The sequence below is a fragment of the Argopecten irradians genome, chromosome 4 (genome assembly GCF_041381155.1).
Source record: "Argopecten irradians isolate NY chromosome 4, Ai_NY, whole genome shotgun sequence".
NCBI lineage: Eukaryota > Metazoa > Mollusca > Bivalvia > Pectinida > Pectinidae > Argopecten > Argopecten irradians.
Window position 1 is genome coordinate 22,516,760 of NC_091137.1, and position 14,760 is coordinate 22,531,519.

Here is a 14,760-nt window from a genome sequence, read left to right on the forward strand (position 1 = left end):
GAATAAAAAAGTGTGGAAGTACTAGCTGCCAACGCGTGCATATTATAAGTTACCGGTAAGTTACATGTGTGTTTGCACATGTGTAAAGTTACGTTACTATTTTAATCTCTCGCTAAAATTGTGCCAAAATTAGAAGTGGTTCAACCGATCACAGCCAAAATTAGAAGCAGTCCTCAACCGATCATATGTCGACATGTCAAAGCCACGAACCGATCTAAAAGTACGCGAAAGGGTAGTGAAAATGTACAATGATGGCATGGGGTGTCCTATGGAAATATATCTAAAGCGGCTGACGTTTGTAAATCCACCTGTCGGAAACATCGCAAAGCTGTGCGAGGAACAGCATGGTTCTCTGCTTCCACGTGTTCGGTCTATCATGACACCAACAAAGGTCAGTGAAGAAGTTGTTAAATTCGTCGAATATCGGAAGAAAATGAGACCAAGCATGGCAGGCTAAAAAAACAGCTTTTCTGTGCACACACGTTTTCCTCTTCTATTTTTAGATCAACTCAACCAATCACAATGCGTGTTACATAGGCACTTCACCTGTAACATGTAGCGATGTAATCTACTACAGTGAGTCTATACACTAGTACTGTAACACAATCGTGCAATCTTATGATAGAACGGCAGTAATCAAGAGCAGTTAGAATATCAATCTAGCAAAGTTAGCAGGGATTTTCTATTATCATTTGGTATGAGCTTTTCCATAGATTAGTACTACTGAAAGTTCATTACAGAAACAAACTCACATGAGAAATGGATTTTGAAGAAATAAATATCTTGATCCACAAGTGACAAACAGGGCACAGTGTGACAAGTTGGGATAGAGCAGACAAGTCTATGTGTAACAAATAAGTCCCAAAGTTCAAGGTGATGGTGGTAGCATAAAATTGTCTGTTAACAATCTGTTACAAGTAGAGGATAGACCAGTGTCAATCAAAATTTTGACTGCAAACTTACCAATATATCGCTGTTTTTTATGGATGTCGTCGTCAAAACAGGCAGACACTACCCACACACAACCCACAATAACAAAGATGAGTAGGACGAGGACGATGATGGACTCATAGACCCGAGCCTTTATACCCTGTAACAATTCAATATCAACACTTTCATAGCAATATCTATATCATCAGATCTGCTCTCAAAATGCATCATATATCTACGTCATCCTGTGAAGCTACCATGATAATAATACTATGTCTTTTCCAAATTTCAAGCATTATCCTAAATATACAGCTTTTGCACTTTTGTTAATATTATACATGTACATCACTTTCAATACTAAATTATACCATGCATCAGCTTCCAATTTTCACAGTTATAAGCAATTTTGATAGTTTCAATGCGTAGTAACTTGGAGCCAAGTCTGAAGAACATAAAGCTATATATGTTGTTTTAAGTAGGCTAGGTTGCTAAATTAATTTGGTTGAGCAATCTTGTAAATGGAAATGATGAAATAATCAATATCATATTTATACTCTGCATTTAAATTGTGGTTGCTTCAGAGAAATTGCCTACTTTGGCTGAGACCATAATTTACTAACTACCTGGTATTTTGTTAAATAATCTTCAGAGTCCAACATACTGTAGTCTATGTGGTACAAAGGCTTTTTCTCGACAAATATCAATTTAAACAAAAATAGGCTACATATGAATTTTAAGTCTTGCTTCAGACAATCCTATTACCTTCTTGCATCCAACAAAACCTTCTGACTCTGTGAAAAAGTATGCGAATGGCATGAACAAAAACAGTGAAACATTGGACATGGCAAACTGCATATTCCATAACCCTGGAAGGAGAGAAAAAAATACAAATTAAGTATATGACATAGTCGTGAAGATATACAATGTACAAACTTCTCATAAGTAAATATTCATCCTGATTATCCATTGTGAAAATTAAATTCAATTTTATATACACATATCATAAAGAACAAAAACAGTTTATGTTAATAATTACCAAATTACTGCATTATATTTTTTTAAGCCTTTGTTCATTTTTTTCCCACATAACAGCTACAAATAGTGAATAAATGTAAGATGATATCAAATCTAATCCAACTTTATCTTTCATCTTTTCATATTACAGAGCTATCTACCCTTGCAGGTAGGTATTGATTGTGATGTTGTGCCTACCAGTGTAATTTCATACTTTTTAGAGAAAACAACATGATTTTCACTTTAAAAAAGAAAGAAAGAATTACGTCACAATGAACACTCACCTTCAAGGGAGGTAATTTTTGATATGGAAAGACTAGTCCTGACAGAGCAAATGTTATGTGAAGAAAAAATAAAACTACTCGTATATCTAATACATGTATAAAGAACCTACCATGGATGAGTGAACTGTTCAGCCATTTGACGTAATAACTTTTTGGATAGTGGTGCAGCACCTCATTTGATATGATAGATATGGGTAACAGAAGGACAGCTCCAACTGACACGGACAGAGTGAAGGTACACAGCCATAACCTAAGAAAAGGAATTAGGTTTTGTTTTATTTTCTTTTATGTCTCATTAACACCATTGGACATCTAAACCAGAGCTTGCTAATCATCATGCTGCCTGCTTTCTAATGTGTTTCATGTCTATCATTTACATGATACATTTATCATTTTTGTTCGTAGTAACATGAGTATTAGCAAGCAAAATGGACAATCTTATCAGCTAGGTACACAAATAAAACTAAATCACCTCTAAAAGATGTAAACAATATATACAGATCAGACCTGTTTCAATACAGATAACATGCATGTACATACTGCATAGAGAGTTTATGAAAGCAAGAGTAAGAAATGGCGATAAGAAAAAGACATTGGTCAATATCTAACATTACCAAAGTGTATAAGTACTTAGTACTGGGTACATGGTATTGTACATACTTTAATCCTATAACCTATATATAAATATATGAAATACATGCATGTTCTCCTTCACATTGACTAGGTATATATGAAATAGAAACATATATACATATGTATATATGTTTCTGGTTGAAATAGTGTATCTTTTATTTTGTTTTACTTGATGCCCTAATGAACAGTTATAGAATCATGTTCTGGAGGTAAAGGAAAGCCAGAGTGCACATATATTAGTACATAGCAAATATTCCACATTGGTTTCAGACTCCCAGTCCAAAAGTATAAAACAAGTGTCAAGACACTTGTAACAAGACATACCCTTTCAAAATGAAATTTAGCTTTAATCTTAATCTTAAATTACATGTACTGCTATTAAAGATGCTCCACCGCTGACAAATGTTATTTTTTCACTATCAAAAACAGAAGCTGGCGATTTAGTATTTTTCTTCAGTTACAAAAGTTACTTACTTTACACCATTATCAACATTGAGCTTTGAGCTTTTAATTTTACTTCAAGTTGAAAATATGAAAAAAATAATTAATTGCATCCCGAAAAAATTCTGTGGCACGATATCCTATATGGAATGAAGTACTGATTGCAAAAGCACCAAAGTCAAAATAAATAATTTCATACTATTTTTTGTGTTAATTAGACATATATATATACACGATAAAACACAAATTATTGTTCAAATAATGAATATCATTTATGCTCTGTTGGTGGTGGAGTATCTTTAACAGTTGGCAAACTGTACATAAAATCATGTGAAACAAATCTAAAATTTAAGTTACTCACGATATTCTATATACCACAGCATCTTCTTCTCCTACAGAAAAATAAAGAATGTTCATAAATCAGCATAACTAAATGTTTATTTCACATCAAGTAATATATATATGACATCAAAATAATGATATCTTGATGTTAAGTTACAACTGGACTTTGAACTATGATACATGCCATTCCATATTTTTCACCAGTTTTTTTTTTACAGACTAATTTGAAAATACATGTAGTTAAATGACCATATGAAAAGGGTACATTATTAAAAAAAGTACCCCTAAACTTATTTTTTTTTAAGTTCATTCAGTTTGATATTCACAGATATTTTTTTCTTTGAAAAATAATTGAAACTTCACACATCAATCGTTCTTTTGAACGGTGATCAATGAATCATAAAAAGATGTAAGATACAAAATTTATAATTACGATATTTAAAACAAAAGGAAATATCCTTTAAGTGCTTGCTGTTTGCATTGACACATCATTGTTTCTCCTACATCCGAGAAACTTTTGTACTAATATAACATCACGGTACTTTATCAATTAGCTACACATATTATGTGTTAGCTGATCATGAGCTGAATGCAAGAATTTATTTCAAAATGAATGCTGTAATATAGGTACATTATGTAATATATTTGTATTTACTATTTAACAATTCTACTAGAAATCTGTCTACAGGTATGCTATATTTATATACATACATGTATCTATACATGATCAAACAGCTGGTGATATGATCATGAATATTCAAGCTAGTATGCAGTATGTATAATGGAAAAGACATTTAGTTTTACAAAATGTTGCTCTGTTTATTCATAAGACACAAACAGGCTGTTACTTTTATACAAGTAATTAAATATAGAGAGAGAGTTTCTGCAGTGTCAGTAAATTTGAACACAAATTAATAATATGAATTAAAATCTCAATTTTTATAAATCAATAAAATAAAAATTATTTGACGTACCTGCGTAGGTGTCATCCGAGTCCGCTTTTCTCTTAAAGTAGCAGATGGTAATGTAAGAGCTTACATACAGTAGGATAAACAGCAGCATGAATATCTGGAATAAAACAAAATAGTATAATTATTATTCATTAACATGTACCGATATATATAGCTGTCAAATTAAATGTGATACAGATTTTTGTTCAATGTATGCCATCAATTGAACTCTTATTTAAAGCATTACATCTTTTTTCAATAACATTAATACATTAAATGTTTTGCCTAAAGTACATTATTTAAGCGCAGTCAAAAGTGCAATTAGCTAGTTCAATACTGGATTTTTTTTTTTTTTTTTAAATTTAGCACACTATACATGCATATGCATGACTTAGTGCTTCAAAGACAGTGCTAAAATAAAACTACAGATAAAAAATAAGTATGTTTAAAGTATCTTATATGCAAACATGTCATGATGAGTATGTATTCAGTTGATGAAAGCAATTTTCTGGCCATGGCTGAAGTGGATATATAATTCCTAACAAATTATATAATTAGAGATACACATACAAGTACATGTATAACTTATCAAGAGTTTCAGTAAGCATGCATGATTGTAAATAGACAAGCATTTTATGTATTCTCCAGTCTGTCCATGTATAATGCATTTGACAGCTTTAAATACTGAAAATATTTTTCGCTCTTTCTCTTGGAATACAATGAACATGTAGCGTATTTTGATAATCATGAGGACCAATTAATGCAACTACAAGAGGCCTTTATATATATATATATATATATACACAGTAATGATGAGAACAAAGTGAACAAGGAGCCAAGGAGTCAACTTTCAAACCTTGATTAAATGTGCTATTATGTGCTATTATGACTTTATGATCATGATCATCCTCTCCAAATTCAGAAAACCTTTATCCATAAATGTTTTAGTTTGGATTCCTATATATAACCAAATCATGATACTTCAGCCATCTGTGAAAAATAAGGAGATCTATATATAAGACACAACAGAGAATCTGACATTTAAGTACATGTATATGTACTAATTATATGGCATCGGCAAAAACGGCACTGTACATCAATTTTTAAGACATATTGTGACTGACGTGATGTTGATCAGATCTAGCTAGCTTGATGAAAGATCCCCTTGAAGACCCTCATTCCAAAAGGGTTTGATCAGAAAGTCTGATTTATACACAATATATTCATAGGATTATAGCCTGGCCTATATATCTACCCATCCCCTGTTCCAACAATTCATGTTTAAAGCAGCTTATACCTTGGTACAATGAAGTCAAGTCTAGGGCTTTGAATATGATCTGTGCTATGACCAAATTAAATAAAGCTACTCTTGATCACTAATTTGTTACTTTTTACCTCGAATCTATACATTTGTAATCAAAATTTGCAGTTCTTTATAATATTAAGAAAGAAAATAATATCCTTTGATGTCAGACATAAAATACTTCTTTGATATTGTTTTGGGTAAAAAGGAACTAAAATTTCAAAATAAGAATACAATGTAGCTGACTTTTAGGAGTAATTATTTACATATGCCGACTAAACTGATCCTGGAGTACATTGTATACGTAGTAATGGTAGCTATATCTACATGCAGATGGCATATATGATTCGATGATACAGATGAAGCATGGTTTGTGTCAAATAGCCAAAAATTTGTTTGAATCACCTGCACATGTTATATACTGTAGATGCATATATTATACTGGTATAAATTAATCACTTGTACTATAGTAGTACATATATACCTGGAATGGTTATAAAATTAATTCACTTTTATCTGGTTTATTTTTACATAGTCTATCTTTTAAATTATCTAATAAATAATTCATTATAATCATGATCATACGACAATATATTTGCCTAAATGATTATAATGAACTGAGTGAACATTTATAATATCATACCTATGACAGTGATGGGCCTGTCCTAGCTAGGCTCCCAATGCTACTTGAACAATATCAATATGAGAAACAGCACTTTTAACACCCAATACAATACATGTACTACATTTGAACTTTTATTGGGACGTATCCATGTACATGTATATATATTATATACTGCACATGTTTAAAACCATTTGAAAAAGCCTATTGAACTCAAGAAAAAATACTCTATAGTTAAACTCCAGTTATTCTGAATGTATGTACCAGTATATATCTATACATACCAGGATACCTGCATTACATGAAATCATAACAGTTTAAACATTGATTCACAACAGCTGAATGTATACAGGCTTTTGTTTACTTCATGATAAATTATAAAACGCATTGAATGGACATTAAATAATGGAGACAATATCACCAGGTAATAATAGACAAAATAAACAAAACATGTAAATATACATCGTACAAACAATTGGCATGTGTTCAAATCAGTTAAATAGCTGCCAATTCAAGCTTTAAGAATGCCTGAAAATATAGCATATTTATACATTCATATCTTGAGAATATGAAAACATGCTGTCTCAGCTTTGACTGCTATGAAACCCTAAGTAAGAGGTCTAAAGGGTCTGTATCATTGTCCTACATTTGGGACAGCAATCATGGCAGTATAATACCAGAAGATATACATGTATATATTGTAGATATAAATGTATATATATATATAATAACTAATATGATGTGCTTAACATTCCTACATTTTTTTTATATGTTTGAACAAAACTACATTATCAAAACAAATAATACTTGTATACAAATCCTCTTGCTTCAGCTTGGAAAAAAAGGCCAAAATGTAGGTGACACTTATATATATGTCACAGTGTCGTAAATTATAAACTCTCAATATAAAGGCCCACTATGCTATCTTTCCAGAGAAGAAAATAAAGGTTTCTTAAAAACATTGATAACATCAGAAAATATATATATATATACTGATGGCTTAAGATGAGTTTACAACACCAAACATATGAAAGATTTCCTGCATAATATATGGTTACAGTGGAGAGTCCATTCGTTGTTTTGCCGTGTGGCGTAGTGATAGTCAACTACGTATACCATGCGGTATTTAGGACATTGGTGGGAAACATAAGATATTTTTAATCAAATTGTTCAGAAGGTCATCACCATGTAGTATTAACGGTAAGTTGATAATTTTTGCGACTCTACAAAATTATTTATCTCGTTTTACATTTCTATTTTAACAATAAAAAGCCTTTACGGAAAGTTAGTGGGCCTTAATGTTTTTATGCATACATATATTTCCTCCAAAACTTTAAATCTTATCCTGTTTTCCTCCTCATCACTGAAGAGACATAAGATATCCAATGGCCTTAACGGTAAGAGAAATATGATATCCAATGGCCTTAACAGTAAGAGACTTAAGATATCCAATGGCCTTAACAGTAAGAGACTTAAGATATCCAATGGCCTTAACAGTAAGAGACTTAAGATATCCAATGGCCTTAACGGTAAGAGACATAAGATATCCAATAGCCTTAACGGTAAGAGACATAAGATATCCAATGGCCTTAACAGTAAGAGACATAAGATATCCAATGGCCTTAACGGTAAGAGACATAAGATATCCAATGGTCTTAACGGTAAGAGACATAAGATATCCAATGGCATTAACAGTAAGAGACTTAAGATATCCAATGGCCTTAACAGTAAGAGACGTAAGATATCCAATGGCCTTAACGGTAAGAGACTTAAGATATCCAATGGCCTTAACGGTAAGAGACATAAGATATCCAATGGCCTTAACGGTAAGAGACATAAGATATCCAATGGCCTTAACGGTAAGAGACATAAGATATCCAATGGCCTTAACGGTAAGAGACATAAGATATCCAATGGCCTTAACGGTAAGAGACATAAGATATCTAATGGCCTTAACGGTAAGAGACATAAGATATCCAATGGCCTTAACGGTAAGAGACATTAGATATCCAATGGCCTTAACGGTAAGAGACATAAAATATCCAATGGCCTTAACGGTAAGAGACATAAGATATCCAATGGCCTTAACGGTAAGAGACATAAGATATCCAATGGCCTTAATGGTAAGAGACATAAGATATCCAATGGCCTTAACGGTAAGAGACATAAGATATCCAATGGTCTTAACGGTAAGAGACATTAGATATCCAATGGCCTTAATGGTAAGAGACATAAGATATCCAATGGCCTTAACGGTAAGAGACATAAGATATCCAATGGTCTTAACGGTAAGAGACATTAGATATCCAATGGCCTTAATGGTCATCTCATAACTTTAAGCTTAGCATCAGTTGAATTGGAAAAGAATTAAATACAGTTTTTTGAGAAGATGATTTTGGCACATATCTTGGATTTGAGAAGAAGTTCAAAATGTGATTTCAAGATTGCAATTGTGGTGGCCATCTTGGATTTGCAATCAATCTTAAAAATATGAACACTTATACATGTAGGTCAGGACCATGTTGGGATAATTTCCTGCAAGTTTCAGCTAAATTGCACTTTTAGAACTTGAGAAAAAGTTCAAAATGTGTTTTAAAGACAAATGCCATCTTAAATTTCAGATTAAAAATGACTCGATAAATAACAACTACATATGGTTGGGCCATGTCAGATTTCAGTTCAATCCCAGTGGTAGGACTTGAGAAGGAAGTTTAAAATGTGATAAGTTAACGAACAGTGCAACGTGCACAACGATGGTGAAGCCATCAGGTCAGATGATCATGACCTTTTGCATTTAGAAACACATGTTTATTATTACTTGTTTGATATAGTTAAAGATGCTCCACCTCTGACAAATAGCATTTTTTCACTATCAAAAACGGGAGCAGACGATTAAGTATTTTTCTTCAGTTACAAAAGTTACTTACTTTACACCATTACCACCAATGAAAAGTTTGCGCTTCTAATTTCACTTCAAGTTAAAGTTGCAAAAAATAATTAATTGCATCCCGAAAAAACTCTGTGTCACTATATCCTATATGGCATGAAGTACTGATTGCGCATGCACCAATTCATTTATGTAATTTTTGTGTATTAGACATATATTTACACGATTAAACACCAATTATTTTGCAATTGATGAATATCATTTATGCTCTGTCGGCGGTGGAGCATCTTTAAACTATGGAATTATAGTACAATGTATGTGGTATTGTACATGTATGTGTTTATGATTATCTTTCTCATTTCGGAAATATAAATGCTTTTAATAACATTATCTTGGAAGAAAATATGTAAATTGGAAAGAAAATTTTGTTGAATAAGCAGGGTATTTTTTTGTTATCAATTTTGCTAAAGGCGGCATGTTTCACATTTTCCACATTGACTTTAATTTTGTGACTTGAAAATAGGAATATTACTGAGAAAACAGGTGGGCCTGGGCCAACTATTAGAGATCTAGACAGGACTGGGTATGCAATGTTCAATAGAGTATAGAGTTCATTTTTACTTCAATTTGTAAAGCAATTATTGAGACAAAATGAATGACTGAATGATTATCATTTTATGCTTTTTAAAGTTTCAAATTTTTGAAAAACAAATCAATTTTTTCATATTGACCTATATTAGGCAGCATACTTTATTTTCACAAGCATGTCCCTCCTGTCTTGTCAATCGATCAGGAGATTTTCTTACCGATGCATGAGCTTTAAATTAGAAGCTTATCTGCGTTCTGTTGTCATACAATACTTAGAAAAATCCCAACAATTTAAATTGGCTTTTAAGGAGGTCAACCTCTATTGGCTGGGTATATGTTTACTACCATTTAACCCGGTCAGTTCAGGGGTCTGAAGAGAGATTTAAATTCATTACCCCAGTAAATATCAGTGCCAATGTTGTCACCAAGATATATATCTCAACCCTTTAAATGTATCAAATTTCAAGTAGACATCTCTAATGCACTCTTCATTTCTCAATGATCATGATATAAAGATAATCGCTAGTTCAAAACAACAAGACTCCAAAAAGGTCAAATATAAACGTAATTATATATATAACATATTATACTTTGCTTATTTTTGCATTTTACAAATAATCTATCTATCAAACTTTCAGCAAGGATATCACATCAATATCATTTAAGAAATTTACTCTAAATATATTACATAGTAAGTATATATCAGCAGATGAGATGAACAGCCCAAGGGGGTTTTAATTTGCATAAGGTGTACCCAGTACACAATCATTTTGGTGACTGGAAATGTGTCAAAATAGGTGGGGGTCTTATTTGCAGGAGGGGTCTTATTTGCAGGAGGGGTCTTATTTGCGGTTGAATACAGTATTATAACAATTTTCATTGCTATTGCAGTTGGAATAATGTACTAGTATACTCTGGATCCCTAGCCAGTTTATTAGAATCCTAGACATGTCTATTATTGGATGATTACATATTGAAAGTGTTGTTTCCACCTTTATTTGATGTTAGAGTACTTATAATTATAACTAATAGCTACTGAACCTTAACATCAGATGTCCATATTTTATGTGTCTGGTTTAGTATGGATTTCAGGAACTGAATGGAAGGTCTTGGCTTTATTGTTAACTTCAAACTCTTCTGATATGTATATGACATAATGCAGAGCTACAGTACAGCTGCAATGAATTAGGCCAAAATTTTATTTTAAAAGTATATATGTTTCAGGTTACAAGACAAGTTTTTTTTGCTTCTTTTTTTTTCTCAATCTTAAGCAGATATTAAAATATCAAGACCTATTTCAGTTCTTCTTTTGTTCCTACATTGCATGAACAAAAATAAAATAAAATTATGATAATTAATTTCTTTTTGTTATCAATAAAAATTGCAAAGGCTGGAAGTAGGTAGATAAAGGGGTATATCGGTAGTTGAAACTGTCTTTATACAGCTTTTAAATATTAATGACAGCTATACATGTAACATAACCTGGATTCTCATAGGGTTTGATTTTGCATTGATATTTTCACAGCTGCAATTAAAGTGTCTGTCAGATTCTAAAGACATAGGAATATGATATGATTATATATTCAATATAAAGATTATAATTAGAGCATGTACAGTGTTAATTGATTGCAATAATGGGGCTTCTGTAGGGGAATGACAATCAGTTCACTGAATAACAAGTAGGCCTATATATGTGTCATTTTACCAATGAAGGTATTTGTCATGTGTATGTACCATCGGTATATCAACATGCAGTATGAACATCAACTAGGGGTACTGTAGGTACTGGTAATTGCAAAGGAATTTGATAAAAAGAAATTTCTGTGGAAATCTAGATCTCTTTCAAATATTTTTTTCATTAAAAATTGCATGCATTTTAGACATAGCAGCTATATAGATGTGCTACATAACAAAATTGGCAATAGTGGCATGTTTATATTTGTTGAAAACTCAATATATACGCCAGTCAGTAAATTTACGTCTAACTTGATAAAACCATTTGGAATAATCAAAATATAATTATCTATTTTTGATCATTACACCATCTCATAAATTAACACTAGTTAGTACTATTAGCTAGTGCAAATTGCATGTGCACTCGTTCCCTAGATTTTTTCTATGAAATCAATGGCCTCTTCAAGGTTCTTGCTTATCATGCTCTTCCAATATAAATTACATATATCTTCACTCTAATGATTGACTCTATAAATATTATTGACCATGACCAAGTTTCATTGAAATCCATATATACAATAGTTTGGGAAGAATAGCCATTTACAAGAGGCCCAGAGGGCCTGTATCGCTCATCTGGCTTTTTTTTTAGTAATTATCACAAAGACTCTGACAATTGGAAAAATTAGCAAAATTGACTCCCAAAGTATAATTTTGAACCACAACCATACAATGATGCTATTGATGCCATACAAATATGCTATTCAATTCATAGGTTCAGAGACAAAGTAATTTATATAAAAATAGTAGCCTAATTATAATTGTCCTTTTTAACCCAGCGTCTATTGCCGTCTAAGGCCCCGGGTGTTAGCCCTATCATTTGTATAATTTCAAATCCCAAACCTATAAGGATGCTACCATTATGAGTGCTCTGCCATGCTTAGTTGCAGAGAAGAAGTCGTTTATATGGAAATAGCTAAATAGACAAGTTGCAGAGAAGAAGTCATTTATATGGAAATTGACCACTTTTGACCCCGCCCCTCAGGCGCCCGGGGGTTCAGCCCCATCATTTGTACAATTTGGAATCCCTACCCTATAAGGATGCTACCATTGCATTATGGGTGCTATCCCATGCTTGGTTGCAGAGAAGAAGTCATTTATATGGAAATAGCCAAATTGACCCCTTTTGACCCCACCCTTCAGGCCCCCGGGGGGTCATCCCAGTCATTTGTACAATTTGGAATCCCCAACCTATAAGGATGCTACCATTGCATTATGGGTGCTATCCCATGCTTGGTTTCAGAGAAGAAGTTGTTTATAAGGAAATAGCCAAATTGACCACTTTTGACCCCGCCCCTCAGGCCCCCCGGGGGTCAGCCCTATCATTTGTACAATTTGGAATTCCCATCCTATAACGATACTACCAATGCATTATGAATGCTATCTCATGCTTAGTTTCAGAGAAGAAGTCGTTTAAATGGAAATAGCGAAATTGACCCCTTTTGGCCCCGCCCCTCAGGCCCCTAGGGGGTCAGCCCCATCATTTGTACAATTTTCAGTTAGCAGCTCATAACGATGCTACCAGTCATATTTTGTTGAAATCCGACCAGTAGTTATGGAGAAGAAGTCGATTGTTGACGGACGCCGGACACCGGACGCTGCGGTAACCCATAAGCTCACCTCGGTCATTCGGACCAGGTGAGCTAATAATTAGTCATTTTGAGACAAAGGGACATAATATAATTATACTATGACTCTGAAATTAAAAGGTGGATTCATCTTGTTCAACTTCTGAAATAAATCATGCACATATTATGTATATGAAGCATAAGGATTTTTTCCATGCAACTTAATTTTATTGAAAATTCCTCCAGTAATTTTGTTTTGTAAGTTGTTACAATTGGGTAATATAAAATGTATGTTGTTAATGTTCTGGTATAAATAACACAAATATACATTGTATAAGCATTATTGCCATCAAGTTCATTGAACTCACTCTACTGGAATCCAGTAGTTTAGGAGTAATAATCAGTTGATTGTTGAATTGACAACAGATAGCTAGACGGACAGCCCTATAGGTCTGAATCCCAGAGTATATCTTGGCCCCCTAACTTCATTGCAGTAGCCTATCTAGTGAGATCTGGGTCAAACATTGACAACCAGGTAACTCAATCGGTAGAGCATCCGTCTAGCAAGCGTTCAGAAGTCCTGGGTTCGAATCCTGGTCTGGTAGCAATAGGTTCCCCTCTACTGTATGTGACATTGATCAACTGAAGAGCAGTATATTATATCAACATATTAAAATATCCCTGTATATATTAGATGTATAGTAACAGGAGTATAAGTGGAAATAAGACTAAACCAATTCTTAAAGGCCCTATGAATTATCCATGATCACAAAACAAGGTGTGGGCAGCACATGTAACACGTATGCCTGCAGGACACATTTCTCAGTGCACTAGGCCTATGTATTAGCCTTCATCTAAGTGGTTCCTATATTGAATATTGCCCTTTTCGAGTAAGCACATCAAAAGGACAGGGAGTATTACAAGACAATGGTAAAGAGGTCGCGTTTCTCATTAACTCATCATCATATACTGCATCTATCGAAAAGAGCATCAACTCCATGATTGAACATCAAGTGACACCACAGGCGAAGAAAAACTTACAATGTATTCTCGGACAGCATTGTGGAACACTTCCTCTCGTTTGTCTACATCCACGTCGTTTTCCATTTTAAATGGATACGTATGTCAAAACCATGCAGTGTCAGTAAAGTCGGTCATCTCTTCCAAGCATAGATCACTGAAGTGGAAACATTGCCAGCATTGTAATCATTCCGCCATTTGAATAAATTACCCACAATTCAATTTGTTATTAAGTTAAAGGTTCTACAATTTTACAAAATGCTAAAACAAGCGGGACGTAAATAAGTTCGAATGTTTGAAAAAAATCAATTGTGGCATACTGCTGCTAATTTCTAAGCAAATACTGTTTGATATAATATGTAAATTAAATATTAAATGAGCTACGACAGAAATTAAAGTTTTGTATTTCGTAAACGACAATTAATGTTCCGCTTCTTAAAGTCTAAA

At 33.1% G+C, this 14,760-nt stretch overlaps 1 protein-coding gene across 1 annotated transcript in view; it reads right to left on the reverse strand.

Annotated features, from left to right (window-relative positions):
• LOC138320979 (limb region 1 protein homolog) overlaps positions 1-14,513 on the reverse strand; it is a 33,850-nt gene extending 19,337 nt beyond the window's left edge. Inside the window, exons 1-6 of the mRNA XM_069264336.1 lie at positions 14,335-14,513; positions 4,619-4,712; positions 3,664-3,694; positions 2,339-2,478; positions 1,693-1,796; positions 964-1,090 (exon numbers count right to left, since the gene is read on the reverse strand). Of these exons, the coding sequence (XP_069120437.1) occupies positions 964-1,090; positions 1,693-1,796; positions 2,339-2,478; positions 3,664-3,694; positions 4,619-4,712; positions 14,335-14,400 (562 nt within the window). The 5' untranslated portion in view covers positions 14,401-14,513. The remainder of the gene's footprint in view (positions 1-963; positions 1,091-1,692; positions 1,797-2,338; positions 2,479-3,663; positions 3,695-4,618; positions 4,713-14,334) is intronic.
• Positions 14,514-14,760: the final 247 nt, after the last annotated feature.